Consider the following 18,866-nt stretch of genomic DNA (forward strand, 5'->3'; position numbering starts at 1 on the left):
CTTCTTTGGTGTTCCGTCACCCGTTTGCTTTGTGGTGCAACTTCCCCAGGCTGCTCCAGTGATAACTCTAATTGTAAATCAAGTGGAAGTCGTCCCTGTCATCCAAAGAAAAGATAAAAAGGTGTATAGCCTGTGGAGTAGTGTCCGGTGTTGTTATAAATGAAGATTAGTTTGGGCAGTAACTTAGGCCAGTCCAACCATTGTGGTAATGGGAGTGTTCAAAGCAGGTCTATGATAGTCTTGTTAATATTTCACAAAGTCCATCACCTTGGAGGTGGTAAGCGTTGGTTCACAGTTTCCAATATTTAGACAGTTTACACAGTTCTGAGAAGAGCAAAGATTCAAAGGCTGCCCCTTGATCCATTAAGATCCTCTCAGGATATCCATAAGGCCTCACAAAACTTCTTCAAAAGGTTTCAGCTGTTGTTTTAGCTGTAAGGTCTGGTACCGGTACGGCTACAACATACTTTGAGTTGTGGTCAATTATGGTTAAGACGTATTGGTAACCTGTTCAGCTGCACTCTAGGTTGAGATGATCAAGGGAGACTACTGTAGCTCCAATGGTCTGCTACTTTTGATGGGATGTAGTGGTGCTTTCTGCTGTGGACCGGCATTTCTCTTGATGCTACAGACATTACATCTGTATGGAATAGAAACCTCCTTGCTGCATCTGTGATACTGGTGCAGCGTCCATAGACGCCAGATGAGTAGATGCGATTGTTTTCTCCTTTGGTCCGACTGCAGCTTGCAAGACCAGAAAATCTGTGCCCAATGATGCAGGCCCTGGGCTCGTCTGTTCCGGAGAATTCTGCAATGCGGATGATTGCAAATGTAATGCATTATACAGTACGCTAATCCTCTCTGAACCTCTGACTCCCTCTGAGCATCCCGTGGCTTATGGCATATAGACACTAGGTGTAGGACACATCTGTATGTTGTGTAATATCAATTAAGAAACTGACAAATAACCATTTGCTATTAATTTTTTTATTTTTAGCAATAATATATAAACTTTATAAAAAACAGGAGTGTCTTAATCAGTCATTGAAACCTGATTCAATAAATTTATTCTCAGAGCTAATTTGAGTTCTTGATGAAATATGTTTGTGGTACAGTTAAATATGGTCACTAAATGGAAGAATACATCCTTTTCCTGTACAACTTTATAATGGCCACTAATACTAACATTGTGCCCAGCAATACAACTATGATGATTAGTATTAAATTTGATGTCGACATTCCACAACTTATTGTTACTTTAGACAGCTCTGCACCCTTGAACAATGATGGAGACCCACATATGGTGTTTGTCTTGTCTTGAAAAATGTTTTCATGTTTTTTGTACCAAGATAAAAATTCAATGTTGGAACATGAGCAATCAATGGGATTATGGCTTATATTGATGGTGCTTTCATCTGTTATATCCTTCAGCAAATCAATAGGAATGGTTGTGATTATGTTGAAAGCAACATTGAAGTAAACGTGACTCAGATTCCCAAATGCGTTTGTGCTAAATACAGTTATGTTGTTGTGACTTAGGTCCACATACTGCAAGTTCTGCAGTTTTAGGAAAGAGTGTGCCTCTATGGCTTGAAGCTCACAGTTAGATAATATTAGTTTTTCAAGTTTTAAAACAGTGGAAAAGAGATTGTCACTTCGGAGTATTCCATTCTGAAATAAACTGTGTTCCATGTTTAGGAAAACGAGGTTCTTTAGGCCGTCAAACATATGTATATTGCTGGTATTAACATAACTACGAGACAGGTTCAGGACTCTCAGAGAATCTAAATTGCTGAAAGGACTTAAAGATTTATCTGTTAATAAATGGACATATGTGAAATCGAGAACTTCCAGCTGATTGTTCTCTGGAAAGATAGGGCTGTGTAGGGAAAACATAGATCCATAACTCAGATTCAAGTGAGTGAGACTGTCCAACCCTATAAACTGAGTACTGCAGCATGTCATTTGTGTAAAATCATTGTGGCTGAGGTCGAGATATTGAAGCTTTGATAGATCCTTCAAACATCCAGCTCCCAAATTCAAGGTCTTAAAATTTCCAACTATATGCAGATGCGTGAGCAATGGGTAACTACCTGAGCTTATATTGCAAAGACTTTCCAATTTATTTTCATTTAAAATTAGTTCTCTTAGCACTAAACCATTGGTCAACTGTGGAAGGGAGAATATGTGAGTGTATGTTAAATCCAAAATTTCCGTCTTAGTCAAACATGAAAAGGTTTGAGGTGACTCGTCATTGAAATGTCTGGCTTGGAGACTGACTTGCTTTGCTGAAACATTACAAAGACCTACCACACTCGATGGGGAAATATCAAGCCCTGCATCAACATCCGCAAATGTGCCAATTCTAAGGATGTTGGTCGTTAGACCGTTCAGTCCATTTACAAGCGAAGACAAGTCTGTCTTCTGGCCACAGCCCATCAAATCCAAACTATAGAAGTTACTTTTGTTGAAAGAGTTTGGCTCAATGTACACAATATTATTACCCTTTAAAATTAGAGTCAAATTGTTGATCTGCTTCAGAAGCTCTGAATCTTTCACTGTTATTTTGTTTATATGGTTTAATTCAAAGTTAACAGTCCTCAAGTTTTTTAAAGTTAGATCTTCAGGAAATTTTATAGACGAGATATAATTGCTTCCCACATGCAAGGTTTCCAAGTTTAGTAAGTATTTAATTGGAACAAAAGCTAAGTCCAATATAGAAGTTTCCTGTAAGTAAAGATGTCGAAGAGAGGTTGTGCTTACAAATGCAAGATCTGAGATGTATAGAATTGGATTCCCAGTAAACATAACTGTGTTAAGCTTCATATTGTTCCTGAAGACATCATCATATATCCAGTTGATACTGCATCTGTAAAGTAATGGTGAAAAGTTTTTATAGACCATATTTTCTCAAATGTAGTTCCAGTGGAAAAGACAATACACTGGGAATGTGATTATTGATTTGAAGATTGAGGAACTCTCCCATTAGTATAGCAAATGCTTTACGTTCTATATTATTATTAATACATGTTTTCTATATTAGGCTGCTTTTTACAAGAGAACACTTTTTACACACACACACATATATATATATATATATTTATATATATAAAAACAAATAAATAAATTGGGGTGTAATAATTCCGCAGGCTCAGTAACATGTGTACAATCTCTGACTGCATTCTAAGACCATTTTTTTTTATAAAGTTACTATGGTTTTGTTTCATGTAAAGCCAGGGCCATACTGAGCAATGACGGGTGATGGGGTGGCATGGCTACACCTTCTCATACAAATAAATACATGAAAACTACTATACATGCGCCGAGAAGGGGGGCATTCTTCCCATGGCACAACTGGGGTCTGGGCAATTAGTACCCGTTGCGTTCCCCCCTCTTGGCAGCCCTGTGTTAAGCAGGGGTAAGCAATGTGTGCCACTCTAGGGACCGTGAAACTACACATCTCAGCATGCTTTCTTGAAGTCCTAACAGCTGGACTGTGGCAGGACATGCTGGGATATGTAGTTCCACAGCAGCTGGAGTGCGACATGCTGCCTACTCCTGATGAAGCAACCTAACCATAAATGTGTGTTTGTTAACTATTAAAATGTTAAAAAAAATTCATTTTAGTTGATGACAAGGCAGATAGCAGGAGATACACCTAAACATAACCACAGGCAGGAACACACACACGTAACGGAAGCGCTGATTCACCATATACATAATCATTTATACATTTCTAAAGGCAAATTATTGAGCGCTCATTACATCATTGTGACTGATGCGCACAGTGGAAGTTATACTCTTCCATATTAGTATAGTTGAGTTATGGTGGATTGGATCCAGTATTCAATTGTGATTTCTAAAGGGACAGATAAATGCATATACAGGTATATAGGTATTGTGGGCATGATGAAAATTTGCTGCATACCGGCATCTGCGATCGCTGGGATGCAGGGACAGCTCTCCCGATAAGGATTTCTGGGATCTTTTGTATCTACAAGGCTTTTTGCAAAAAAGAGCCCTTAGGCTTTTATAGGCAATGCCATCTAGAGATGGCATTGCCAATCGTGCAAAAGCGTGCTGCGTACAGGCACATTGCAGCATATGTATCCACAGTGGTTGAACTGGAAATTTCAAAGTGGGGGTATGGAATATTGCTACTGAATGGCAAGGAAAGGCAGAGGTGTAGTGTGGAGGGGTGAGGATTGAATGTGTGGAGTAAAAAGGTAGACATTGACTAGATAGACACCAGATGTTAGACGGTCAATAGGTCAACAGGGACAAAAGGTCAACTCACTAAACATGTAAGAAGGTCGACAGGTACAATGGTCAAAAGGTCGATACAAAAATGGATGCCACAAAAATTGTTGACAGTTTTTTCTTTTTAACCCTAATCTTCACCCTAACCCTAATGCTCCCCTTGGTGCCTAACCCTAACCCTCCCTCCTGGTGCCTAACCCTAACCATTGAGGAAGGTGCCTGACCATAACCGTCCCTTCTAGTGCCTAACCCTAACCTTCCGGTAAGTGCCTAACCCACCCTCCTACGCTAACCCCAAAGGTGCCTACACACTTAGTGATATTTTACACGATTTGCCCGTTTCCGACGCATTGTGATGACAGGTTCCCGCAGGTCGTACATCCTGCAGGTCGTACATCGCATCTTCAGATCTGCCGTGCTGTAGGGCAGATCTGACAATCTCAGTCACGATGCACTGGAATAGTTAGGAGGCATGATAGATCGTTTGTCACATTGGACAGTTTTTTAACACTAAATGGTGCCCACGACTGTTGGGGAGCTGCTGGGGAGAGTTCAAGGGGAAATCGGACACAATGTCGGATCGTGAGCACATCACCAAGTGTGTAGGCACCTTTTGGGGTAAGTGCCTAAACCAGTTGTTCGCAAACTTTTTTGAGTCACGGCACCCTAGACTATCAGTACTGTTTTCACGGCACCCCTAAGCCGAAAGTTTGTTATTGAGAAACTCAGAATTTTTTTTAGTAAAGTGAAGTAAATTGTGCTTACCTGTCATCCTTAGGCTCAGTTATGTGGTGGTGGACAGGTTTGAGCTTCTGTTTGTCCACATATTTACATTACATTGCCCATAAATAATTTTGTTTGGTACTGAACCACCAGCCTGAGGCACCCCTGTAAGAGTCCCGAGGTACCCCAGGGTGCCACGGCGCAAACAGTTTGGAAACCACTGGCCTAACCCTAAACACAAAAAAACAACCAAAAAAGTGACTTTTTATGTCGAAGTTTTGACTCTGTCGACCATTTGTACCTGTCGACCTTTAGTGTGTCAATCTTTTGTCCCTGTCTAACATCTGGGACCAAATGTAATAGGGTGAGAGTTTAGTAAATGTGAGAGGTTAGCAGTAAACTCTCACACTTTCTAAACTCTGCCAATGTTATAGAGCCCCAGAACAGGCAAACTCACATGTTTTAGACTAAAAGAACTCTCATGATTTAAGCTCTCAGATGTTTTCCAATTTTGAAGAAAAAAACTCAACCAATGTGAGAGTTTACTACTAAACACTCAGATTTTATAAACTCTCACCCTATTACATTTGGCCCCTGGTATCTATCTAGACCATGTCGGCCTTGTTACTGTAGATCCATAGACCGGATCGCAGTGTGGAGTCTCAGCACCCTCTGCAGTACTGAAGTGTGCCTAGGGAGGGCCATGACTGGCATGTCAGTGTTAGTTGAATTGTAATCAACGCAAGATAGCTTTATTGCTCCAGTCATTGACTGGTCCACAATACACATTATGCCACAAAATAGTGCCCCTTGGACACGATATGCCATTCAGTAGTGCCCCTTATACACATTATTCCACACAGTGGTGCACTATGTAAACATTAGGGAGCATACACACACATGCTCCGAGGTGCAAACTCCCACAGTTGGTTACAACATGTTGGCATGAACAAATAATGGAGAGTTATATGAAATGTCATACCTTGATAAATCTAAATATTCCAGATTTTCTAGACGACTGAAAGTCAAATGGTAGAGAGAAAAGAGGATGTTAAAACTGAAATCCAGAATCTCAGAGCTGGTGGGTATGCTGTCTGGTAGCTCCTGCAGTCCTAGACCCTCACAGCTGTAGCTTTTATTGACGATGATCTGACAAATAAAATAAATGATACAAAAATAGTAATTAAAACAGTTAATCTGTCACCACTATTTGTGACTATATATCATGTTTGGCTATTTGTGTGTAGTCATTTTGCAAACAAGACCACATTCTACCGGAAAGGTAGGGAAGATAGGATTAGAACAAACTGCAGTTGTTTGCTTCCCTTATTTATCATCAAGTATAAGGGTGTCTACACACTAGACGATGATGTGCACAATTTGGCTGATTCCGACACATCGGAATGATAGATCATGCATAATATGTGCAAATCATGAGTATACACTAACAATAACATTGCCGATCTGCATACCCACAGGTCGTCCGTCGTATCTTCAGATCTTACCTACAGCAGGTAAGATCTGGCAATCTCATACATGACCCTCACCATATCATTCAGTGTTTATGCCTGAACAATATGTCGTCCTGATCCGTACGATGCCCACGTCACTTTTTGACACAGATGCATGCACGGATCAGTGAGATCCATCCATGCAACTGTGCAAAATTTTTTTATTAAAAAGTGTAAAAATAATAATAAAAAAAAAATTTGCGCCCCACCCCCCAAAGCACAACCAGCCCTGGGCTTTTGAGAGCCGATCCTGGTTGTGAAAATACAGGGGACAAAAGACATAGGGGTCCCCTGTATTTAGTACAACCAGCACTGGGCTCTTTCTAGCAAGGGAGTAATGCAACAGCCAGGGGAACCCTTTCACCGGGTCCCCCGGCAAAAACATTACTCCTGACCGCTAGTCAGCCCAGGCTGGGGAGGTGGGGACCCCCACTAATAAAGGGGTCCCCCTCTTCAGGGCACCCCAGGCCTAGGCTGATATGGCACACCTGGGCGGTGGATGCCATGTTGTTTAAGAAGTAAAAATATTGTCTTTTGCAGGTGAACTACAGGTCCCAGGAAGCCTCCCCCTCATGCTGGTACTTGGAGAACAACAAATACCAGCATGGGGGCATTATGGGCCCACTGGTACCTGTAGTTCACCTGCAAAAAAAATATAAAAAAAGAAAAAAGACAGTACACACACCGTGATAGTACAATTTTATTAACACATACATGCACACTCACTATATCACATACTCACCTAGTATCCCTGAAGCCATTCACGTCCACTTGTCCAAGTAGAAATCCACGGATACCTGGATTGCGTGGATCACATCCTCTCCTATCCATGTAAGCATCCACGGTCTTCAGAAAATAAAAAAACGCATTGACATGGACACATGAACTTTAGTACTGTCCTCTAAGGACAGTACTAACAGAATGACTGCGCTGCCGCGGGATTTCACTATAGAAATCCCAGTGCTGAGCTTTCATTAGCTGAGAGAGGTGAGCCTTCTGCGCCTCTGCCAAAGAACAGTTCCCAACATTGACTTCAATGGTGAGAACCGCTAAGGTAACCTGTAGCTCCTGAGGCTGTAAGGAAGAAAAAAATCAGCGTTACGTATGAGGATGTAGGACCTAATTGTACAGGTCTGTTAGATGTGCCTGAGTATGTCCATAGGTGCTATGAATATAGTAGAATATCAGGACTTAAGCTTAAACCAATGTGCTTTACCTACTGATACACCTCTACTGCTCGCTACTCATAAAGTGAGGTCCTGCCCCTCCCTTATAAACTATCTACAATCTACATACAAATGTGAGCACTGGCACTGGTCACAGACCATGACAAATCATAACATGTATGATTAGTACATAAAGCTAGTGAAGTACAGTATCACTTTAAATGTAATATACAATACTGTGCAAAAGGCAGGTGTGGAAAAAATGCTGCACAGTTAGAATGCTTACAAAAATAGAAGTGTCAATAGTTTATTTTTATCAATTAACAAATGGCAAAGAGAACAGAAGAGAAATCTAAATCAAATCAATATTTGGTGTGACCACTCTTTGCCTTCAAAACAGCATCAATTGTTCAATTCTCCTAGGTACAATTGCACACAGTTTTTGAAGGAACTCGGCAGGGAGGTTGTTTAAAACATCTTGGAGAACTAACCACAGATCTTCTGTGGATGTAGGCTTGCTAAGATCCTCTGTCTCTTCATGTAATCCCAGACAGACTCCATGATGTTGAGATCAGGGCTCTGTGGGGGCCATATCATCGCTTCCAGGACTCCTTGTTCTTCTTTATGCTGAAGATACTGTAGTTCTTAATGACATTGGCTGTATGTTTGGGGTCATTATCCTGCTGAAGAATAAATTTGGATACATCCGACTCCTCCCTGATGGTATTGCAGGATGCAGGGGCGCATCTATAATGGGTGCAGCTGTTGGGAAATAATGCACAGTCATGTGATCGAGTGTGTCCAATCATGTTAGTGTGAATACTGTCATTATAACACACTACTTTACATGGGAACTTTGCTGCTCCGACACATCCGAACCATTGCCCCAATCTAATTTTTCTCTTTAACTGGCACATCTACATGGTAAGACCTTTATTTTGATACCACAACTATATTTTTACTAGGGGTGTGCACCGGCCACTTTTCGTGTCTTGGATCTGGATCTTTCTTTGTGTTTTGGATCTGGATTGGTTTTGCCAAAACCACCCTTCCGTGTTTTGAGTTCTGGGTTTTGTGTTTTGGATCTGTATTTTTTTTAAAAAAAAGCATAAAAACAGCTAAAATCACAGAATTTGTGTGTTTTTCTGCTCCTATGCTATTATTACCCTCAATAACCTTAATTTCCACTAATTTCCAGTCTATTCTATACACCTCACACCTCAAAATAGTGTTTTTATGTCCAAAAGGTTGCACCGAGGTAGCTGGATGACTATGCTAAGAGATACGAGTGGGCGGCACAAACACGTGGTCCATCTAGGAGTGACACTGCAGTGGCAGACAGGATGGCAGTTTGAAAAACTAGGCCCCAAACAGTACATAATTCAAAGAAAAAAAAAAGGTGCAAGATGGAATTGTCCTTGGGCCCTCCCACCCACCCTTATGTTGTATAAACAGGACATGCACACTTTAACAAACCAAACATTTCAGCGCCAGGGTCTGCCACACGACTGTGGCTGAAATGATTGGTTCGTTTGGGCCCCCACAAAAAAAACTGGCAATTAATCTGTCCCTGCACAAACTGGCTCTACGAAGGCAAGATGTCATCCTCATCCTCCTCATCCACCGATTCCTCACCCTCTTCAGTGTTGTGTACATCCTCATCCTCACAGAGTATTAATTCTTCCCCGCTGGAATCCACAACCACAGGTCCCTCTGTACGTTCTGGAGGCTGGTCTCCCTGGAAGAGTTGATAATTCATTTTATGAACATCATCTTCTCCACATTTTGTGGCAGCAACCTCCTACGCCTTTCGCTGACAAGGTTCCCGGCTGCACTAAACACTCTTTCGGAGTACACACTGGAGGGGGGGGCAACTCAGGTAAAATAGAGCCAGTTTGTACAGGGACCTCCAAATTGCCTCTTTTTCCTGCCAGTACAGGTACGGACTGTCTGACATGCCTACTTGGATGCTGTCACCGATGTAATCCTTTAACAGACAGACGCATGCTTGTCGCTGCTGCTTTGAGGATTCACAAAGACAGAAAAAAAAGAATTTCTTATTGTTTGTGGAGCGCACTTTGAGGGTTACACCACCCTTTAACAGACAGACGCACGCTTGTCTCTGCTGCTTTAAGGATGCAGGTGCGGCTACAGCCCACACATTTCACAAAGACAGAAAAAAAAAGAACTTTTTTATTGTTTGTGGAGCGCACTTTGAGGGTTACACCACCCTTTGACAGACGCACGCTTGTCGCTGCTGCTTTAAGGATGCAGGTGCGGATACAGCCCACACATTTCACAAAGACAGAAAAAAAAAGAACTTTTTTATTGTTTGTGGAGTGCACTTTGAGGGTTACACCACCCTTTAACAGACAGACGCACGCTTGTCGCTGCTGCTTTAAGGATGCAGGTGCGGCTACAGCCCACACATTTCACAAAGACAGAAAAAAATAATTTCTTATTGATTGTGGAGCGCACTTTGAGGGTTACACCACCCTTTAACAGACAGACGCACGCTTGTCGCTGCTGCTTTAAGGATGCAGGTGCGGCTACAGCCCACACATTTCACAAAGACAGAGAAAAAAAAATTTTTTTTATTGTTTGTGGAGTGCACTTTGAGGGTTACACCACCCTTTAACAGACAGACGCACGCTTGTCGCTGCTGCTTTGAGGATGCAGCTGGAATCTAGACGGGATTTGGAACCGGGGACACACTACCTCCATCAATTGTCTAAATCCCACTGCACTAATGGCAGATACCGGACGCACGTCTAACACCAACATAGCAGTCAAGGCCTCAGTTATACATTTTGCTTCAGGATGACTGCTGTCGTACTTTATCCTCCTCGCTAGGGACTGTTGGAGGGTCAGTTGTTTAGTAAAAGTAGTGGTGTTCCTACTTCCTCTCTGGGATGATGAACAACTCCCAGCAGCAGCAACAGCACTAGGAGGAAGTGGTTCTTGATCTTTCCCTATTTTATTTTTATCGGAGAAAGTTTGGTCCTCCATTTATGTTATATTGATATATACGTGCGGCTAAGGTGCACACAAACGCAGAAAATATTTTTTTATTTTTGCTGGAGAGTAGTGCACTTTGTGGGTTACACCACCCTTTAAGAAATGAGCCAGCCGGCCCTTTACTTATGGGACACAGGCGCACACTTGGCGCTGCTCCTTTGTTGATGCACGTGCAGCCACAGTGCACACAATTCACAAACACAGAAATTTTTTTTTTATTTTGTTTGGAGTGCACTTTGGGGGTTACAGCACCCTTTAACGGTCAAGCCAGCCGGCCCTTTACTTATGACACAGGCGCACGCTTGGCACTACTTTGTTGATGCACGTGCGGCTACTGCGCACACAATTCACAAACACAGAAAATATTTTTTTATTTGGTTTGGAGTGTACTTTTGGGGTTACAGCACCCTTTAACGGTCAAGCCAGCCGGCCCTTTACTTATGACACAGGCGCACGCTTGGCACTACTTTGTTGATGCACGTGCGGCTACTGCGCACACAATTCACAAACACAGAAAATATTTTTTTATTTGGTTTGGAGTGTACTTTTGGGGTTACAGCACCCTTTAACGGTCAAGCCAGCCGGCCCTTTACTTATGACACAGGCGCACGCTTGGCACTACTTTGTTGATGCACGTGCGGCTACTGCGCACTCAATTCACAAACACAGAAAAAATATTTTTTTTTAGGACTTGGGGGGAGCACCCCTGACGGACAGAGCACCCCCTGGACAACACTACAGCACCCCTTTAGGACTGGGACACTGCACAGGACTTTGGAGTGGACACAGCCCCTATGGACAACTGACTGCACAACACAGTCCAGCCAGCCCCTATGGACTTTGAAGTAGGGGACACAGCCCCTATGGACAACAGCAGCACAGCACAACACAGCCAGCCCCTATGGACTTTGAAGTAGTGGACACAGCCCCTATGGACAACAGCAGCACAGCTCACCACAGCACAGCACAACACTACTCTGCACTACACTACACTACACTACACAGCCCAGCCAGGCTAACTCCCACTCTCCCTCTTCACTGTCCACAGCCGAGTGAGAAAATGGCGCCGACGCGGGTACCTTATATAGGATCCAAAACCCGCGAGACCCGAAAGGCGGGATGATGACGTTTTGCTTCGATTTCAGATCCGAGTCAGGCGGGAAAAGTCGAGCCTGACTCGGATCGGCCTCGGATCGGGGGGGTTCGGATTTCAGAAATCCGAACCCGCTCACCCCTAATTTTTACGATCAGCTGTTCTTTCAAAATAGGTCTTACAGTAAAAAACCTTATAGAATTAATATATAGATTACTGAATAAATACATACTTTTATTCATTTATTTAAATCTTAAAAACATACAATCTACTGCATCATACGGCAGTGATCTTAGTAAAATTAATATTAAATTAACATTCCCAATATTTTTATGTTATGAAAATCCATCCTTTCTTCATTAAAAATCAAAATGGAGATTAATTGTTTTAGTGTTTGGAGACCTCCCATTATTGTGATTGGTGGATGTTCAGCGGGCGACTCTGAGTCTCTAAAATTGTACTACCCAGGGGAATGATGGCACCCTGCCTCAGCCTATTCCACTCACTACAAACGTCTCCTTGTTACACAAAAGATTTTCACTTTTAGGACCCTATTTACTATTATCTGCATTTAAAATGCTGTTTTAGTGTTACGTTTTTTACTAAATTCGCATTGGATGTGCTAACATCCGCATGCAGGGATGCAAGTTGTGATAAAGCTCTGTACCTGCGAATCCCCTCCGCATACTTCTCGTGGTATTTATTCACAAAAAACAGTATGGGAAGGTGTTTGTGCATGCGCCGCTACCGTGATCTGCTTACTAAAAATATGTGAATTGAAGGAATTGGAGTAGTTTTTCAAGAAAACTACTCCAATTGTCCTTTAAAACATTCATGTGATACTAAAATAATGTGAAAATGGTATGAAAACCCACAATTTCACATTAATTTAGTAAAACTAATGTTAATAAATATGCCCTTTAGCCTTACTGTAGCAACCTCTAACAGAATGAGAGTAAGTCCAGCAGGAAAATATCAACATTTTATATAATTCTAGTCTTCATATCTTGGAAAGGATATAGGTCAGACTCTACTCACTGACTGTGTGAACTACATCATCAGTCTTCACAAGTACATTATCTGACGGTTAGGTGTTTTCTTTTTCAGCATCCACGGGCTCTGCGGAGCAAGTATGGCTGATGGGCCACTCCTATATGTTTTGGGCTGAAAGACACCCTCTAGCCAAAAGAGCGGTTATGCTAATAGCGGCCGCACAGTTAGATGGTTAGGAGTCCAAGGATTGCATTGGGATTCCCTTTTGGGTCTGCTTTTTAGCCATGAGAGGCAATGGGGCCGTCTTGATTGGTTGATTATACATTTAGGAGGTAATGATGTAGGTCAGATCAAAGGCATCGAGTTGATACTAAGAGTCAAAGAGGATTTGGATATGGTGTTGTCCCATTGGTCAGGGGTACGGTTAGCGTGGTCGGAAATTGTACCTTGTTTTAATTGGAGAGGGTCTGTAGATGTAGTTGCTTTGGACAAAGCCAGGAAGAAGGTAAATATTGCAGTGGCTAAATTTGTGTTGGCTGCTGGGGGTGTGGTAATCAGGCACCCTCTTTTGGTTCTGGAGAATGCGCACTATTTTAGGTCAGATGGGGTACATTTATCGCCTTTGGGGATGGGAATTTTTCTTAAAGGTATTTTTTGTTTTTGATTTTTTTGTTGTTGGGGGGCCAGGCTGCGGTTTATGGAACCTGGCGTGGCAGGAAGACGCTACTAACCAGCGGCCACATGTGGCGTAAGTGGTCGTTGTGAGGCACTTGCCCTTTTGAAGGACGGCGAGTGGGTCCTACCTATGTGGGTTGGACAATCGGGCACTATTCTTTGCGGCAGTGTCCGGACTGTGCCAAAGTAAGGGGCGGTGAGACAGCGCAGGTTACGCATTTTTTGAGACGTGGGGGCGTTTTAGTTGTCCCCCAATTTTTGTAGTAAGATTTATATGGGTTAGAGCTAGGTAGTGGTAGCGCCTTCTTTTGCCACCCTCTTTAATTAAATTTGCAATTTAGTAAATAAACCAATTCTAATTCGACCTAAGCTATCGTTGTCTGTGTGGTTATTTCATTTAGAAGTTAAGCTTAGCATAAGAGGTTATTATGTTTTTATCACAATATATGTATGAACGCCTTATTGTTTTCATCCAGTTTAGGCCCAAAATTTGCACCAAGCTAACTGGCTGACTAATCTAAGCGGCAGCAGTGGGCGGCACAAACACCTGGCAGTTCAACTTCCAACATTGCACATCTTTATTATTCAAGAGAGGCCTGAGTGAGTTTGAGTATGTATGTAGTTGAAGGCAGGGCTGGGACAGGAACTGTTGATTGGTAGTAAATTTAATTTAATTTCTTTATTCCACAAGAAAATTTATGAGGGAGGAGGGGAGGCATTTACAAAAAAATATCTGACACATTCATCAGTCCTTGCCCCAGAAGAATCCTTGGGGGCCATGCCTGCTGTTGCTGTTGGGAGTTGATTTTCTCATCCCAGAAGGGGGCCAGGAAGACTTCTAGTAGTGCTTTCCACATCAAAAAGCATTTCCCAACCTGTACAGGGACATTAAAAAAACAGTTAGTTAGTAGCCTCCAAATACCACTTAACCAGCACAAAGATATTAATGGGTACATTTAATTTACTAAAGTGAGAGTTTTTAGAAGTGCCTTTTAGAAGTGATGTTGCCCATAGCAACCAATCAGATTCTACTTAACTAGTCACTTTCTAGAAGATAATAGCTAAAATCTGATTATTTTCTATGGGCAAGCAACATCACTTCTAAAACTCACTTCTAAAAACTCTCGCTTTAGTAAATGAAATGTACCCCTTAAGGTCTTAAGTTCTGTCTTTCTTGAGAATCCTGCGCCAACTTCTGCTGCTAGGAGTGGATTTTCATACCAGAAGGGGACCAGAAAGACTGCTTTCCAAAACAATTGACTGTAAAATAATCCTTTGCAAAGCTTCTACATTGAACATTTCCCAACCTGTACAGGGACATTAAAAAAAACATAGTTAGTTAGTGGCATCAAAGTGCCATTTAATCAGCACAGATAAGTGGACAAGGGTAAGAGCTATGATTTAAGGCAGGGGTAGCAACCCTGGTCCTCGAGAGCGACCAACAGTGCATGTTTTCCAGGTCTCCTCACAGAAGCACAACTGTAATACTTAACTCCACCTGTGGATCTTTTCAAATGTGGTGCTGAGTAATGAATACAACTGTGCACCTGCTAGGTGGTCTGGAAAACGTGAACTGTTAGTAACTCCCGAGGATCGAGGTTGGCTACCCCTGATTTAAGGCCTTACATTGTGTCTTTCTTGAGAATCCTGCGCCTGCTTCTGCGGCTAGGAGTGGATTTTCATCCCAGAAGGGGACCAGGAAGAGTGCTTTCTAAAAACAATTGACTGTTAAATAATCCTTTGCAAACCTTCCGAAAAAGCATTTCTTAACCTGTACAGCAGTGATTCCAAACCCCGGTTCTCAAGGCACACTAACAGTCCTGATTTTAGTGATATCCATGATTGTGCACAGATGGTTAAAGCAAAATAACTGAGGTACTAATTAAGTCACTTGTGTTCAAGTATGGCTATCCAGTTCAAATGCTGTTGTACCCACTGTCCACTTAACTGGAGCAGATATTGTGGACAAGCGGAACAGTAGAAAATGCAACATTTAAGGTTTAAGTCTTACGTTGTGTCTTGAGCGCCATGCCTGCTGCTGGGAGTGGATTTTCATCCCAGTAGGGATGAAGACATTGTTTTTTCTTCCCATCGGACACAGATCTAAAGAAATGTAAATAACTACTGACAGGAAAAAGAGGCAATTTGGAGGCCCTTACACAAAATTGCCTTTGCTTTACTTGAGCTGCCCACCTTCTAGTGTGTACTAGGAAAGGAGTTTTCAGCACAGCCGGGAACCTTGTCAGTGATCGGTCTGAGACTACTTCCACAAAATGTGAAAAAGATGATGCCCATCAAAATGAACTACAAATTCTATGAGAAAGACCTTTACCGTCAATTATGTGCAAAAGTTACAGAGGCACCTGTAATGGTGGATTCCAGCAAGGACAAATTAATATTGTGTGAAGAGGATGATGTATACATCACCCCAGATTATACCATCACCCAAGCCTATATCATCATTCTATCCTGTGTTGTGTATAAATTACAGCTGCTCTCCCTGTTAAGATTGGGGATTCATTGTCCACTTTAGTGGCTGTGAGCTCCATTTTAGTCCATATCACCTCACCCCCTACACATCTTCTGACCTGGGCTACAGGAGGAGCAGCTGCACTCTGGATTATGGTTGCATGGAGTTGGCCCTCTGACTCACTGAAAGTCAGGTAGAGGAGCCATGTACTATAATCAGAGAACACAGTTGTCGTTGCTTTATTCCATTTTTTAAACCATATCCTCTATTTTCACCTGTTTATGCAAATCTCAGTAGAGGAGTTTGTGATGCCATGGCTAACGCGCGCGCACACACACACACACACACAGAAAAAAGACCCCAACACATTGATTGAATTAATTTTTTTGGCACTTGGGAGGGAGAGCACCCGACGAGGCAGCAGCCTCTTGATAAACGACACAGTTACCACAGCACCTCTGCTGCTGACAAGTGTGGCTAACTCGCACAGAAAAAATAGTTTTGTTTTATTTTTCACACTGGTGGTGAAGAAAACCCCTGAAAGAGGCAGCAGCCCCGTGACAGACAGCAGCACAGCACTCCTGCACACCTACGTTACTAACAAGTGTGCCTAACATGCACAGAAAAAATAGTTTATTTTATTTTTTTTACACTGGGGGTGAAGAGCACCCCTGAAAGAGGCAGCAGCCCTTTGACAGACAACAGCCAGCCAGCCCCTATATATGGACAACAGACAGCCAGCCCCTATGGGTGGACAGGACAACTTCAGTCACAACAACAGTCAGCCAGCCCCTATGCACAGCAGCACAGATCCCAGCTCCCTCTTCACTCTCGACAGCCGGAATGAAAAATGGTGGCGATCGCGGGACCTTTATAGAATCCAAAACCCGTGAGAATCCGACAGCGGGATGATAACGTTTTGCCTTGTTTTCAAATCTGAGTCAGGCGGGAAAATCCGAGCCGACTCGGATCTACTAAGTTATGGTGGGTTCAGTTCTCAGGGAACCGAACCCGCTCAACCCTACAAAAAACCTGCTGTCAAAGGCAGAACTACTGTAGTATCAGAGCTGCACTGCTATGGGACCCACAGCCGGGGGAAGGGGTTACTTTCACTATCAAAGCCTCGTGTATATTTGTCTTTTTCACTCTCTTACCCCTTTTCCACCAAAATCCTGGGTATGTCCTGGGATTTGGAACATGGTTCCAAGCCGGGTCAGACCCGGGATTTACCCCGTATGAAGCAGGGATTGGCTACAAACCGGAATGGGCCAGACCCTACGGGTAGGCTGAAATCTCTCCCTCCTCATGACAGCTTCCGAATACCACCCAGTCACCATGCTATAAACGAGTCCCGGGTCAGAAGACCCAGGTTACCCATTTCCACTGAGCCTGACCAGGGTTTTGCCCACGTAAAACCCTGTTCGAGACCCGGCAAGAAATGCCATATCAATCGACCCGGGATTTTTCCTAGTAGCCTTTTACACTGAGCCGCTACCCAGGTTGACACGGCAATAAACCGGGTATTTTGCACAGTGGAAAGGGGTATTAGCTGGTGATAGCCAAAACCAGTCTGGTACATTTGGGTCCTTATAAAATATTGCTTTATCCACCCACAAATGTCAAGTTACACCCCTGACTATTGCACTGCATATACTGCGCTGCTTTAGAATACACATTTCCTGTATCACTTTATGAGGCACAAAAAGATGAGTTTTTTTTTTTTTTCTTTAAGTTTAAGGGGTCTATGTACTAAGCGGTGATAAGTGACATAGTGAAAAGTGATAAGTCTGTGATAAGTGCCAGCCAATCAGCTCCCAACTGTCATCTCACAGGCTGTGTTTGAAAAATGACAGTTGGGAGCTGATTGGCTGGCACTCATCACAGACTTATCACTTTTCACTCTGTCACTTATCACTGCTTAGTACATAGACCCCTAAGCCTCCTAAATGACTACAGAGTAGAATGTGATGCTTTATGCAGCATTTCTTACAAAATATACGTACTATATTTGGAACCTTCAATGTTTTCCACTGGCAGACATCCATTTGCACACAACAGTATGTTTTCCAATGTAAATGAGCATACACATAAAATAACACAAAAATACACAATATTGCAGAAAAAAATGCAAAAAAATTGACGGTAAAAGAAAAATGTTTTAAAAGTTGTAGCAAACTGAAAATAGCAATAATATTAAAAGAAGCATGGTTCCCAGTGTCTAACAATGGGACAGCAATGGCCGTTGAAAGGAAATTCAGCTTTTTCCCTAATGTACAGTACTGCACAGGCATAATGTTTCTATTGTATTTTACTCCAATTGAGTATCCCTGTATACTTTTTTTCCTCTTTACATTTTGTAATGACAAAAAAAACAAAGTGTCATAAAAAATTTAATTAATTCCCCCATCCGTGTTTTGTCATCTGGTTTGTGCCATGGGCAATACACCTGCCTCATTTTATAGAGCACAACTTTCTCTTCTCTGTTCAAAACAATTCAGTAGAGGTGAATCAGAATTAACGAACTCCTGTGTGCTGTGTCTGTAGTAACGATGGGGAGCTGGGTACTGGATAATTAATTTCACTTTATGTCAATAATACTTTACAGCTGACAGTATACAAGATAAAATAGAATCACAGATACAAGTGATATATCCTGTGCTGCATCATAAACTGGTGAACAATTAGCAGACCAGTCACATTACTGGTGCACAGCAAGAATTCCATCACTTATATTATCAATGTATACATAAGACACTAGCAGCAGCATTTGTGCTGTTACCTACTGGAGAAAACGTACCTCCATACACACAGATACTTCGACTGCTTTGGAGAGCACAGGGTACAGTAAGAGCAGGGCAGCGATAACAGCAGTACCAGCCATTGTTGGATTAGAAAATGCTTCAGTCAGAAGCACAGTATTTTCTCTCTGTAAAGGGAAGTAATACCCTGCAGTCTGA

General features: G+C 42.4%; 1 protein-coding gene across 1 annotated transcript; it reads right to left on the reverse strand.

Moving 5' to 3' along the window:
* Positions 1 to 1,031: 1,031 nt before the first annotated feature.
* On the reverse strand, positions 1,032 to 18,790 carry CD180 (CD180 molecule). Its single transcript, XM_088443893.1, has 3 exons — positions 18,707 to 18,790; positions 5,966 to 6,180; positions 1,032 to 2,869 (listed from the first exon to the last, which is right to left on the reverse strand). Exons 1-3 carry the CDS (start codon positions 18,788 to 18,790, stop codon positions 1,129 to 1,131), a joined length of 2,040 nt encoding a protein of 679 aa, XP_088300019.1. The 3' UTR covers positions 1,032 to 1,128.
* Positions 18,791 to 18,866: the final 76 nt, after the last annotated feature.

This window comes from Taudactylus pleione, unplaced genomic scaffold, assembly GCF_031769625.1.
Source record: "Taudactylus pleione unplaced genomic scaffold, aTauple2 ptg000336l, whole genome shotgun sequence".
NCBI lineage: Eukaryota > Metazoa > Chordata > Amphibia > Anura > Myobatrachidae > Taudactylus > Taudactylus pleione.

Bases quoted from the DNA above. Each gene is read 5' to 3' on its own strand.
- CD180 (XM_088443893.1), bottom strand. From the start codon at position 18,790: ATGGCTGGTACTGCTGTTATCGCTGCCCTGCTCTTACTGTACCCTGTG. The intron at 6,181-18,706 runs GTACGTTTTCTC...TAGTGGTGACAG, and splicing joins AAGTATCTGTGTGTATGGAG to ATTAACTGTTTTAATTACTA. The intron at 2,870-5,965 runs GTATGACATTTC...ATTACTTTACAG, and splicing joins GAATATTTAGATTTATCAAG to ATGCAGTATCAACTGGATAT.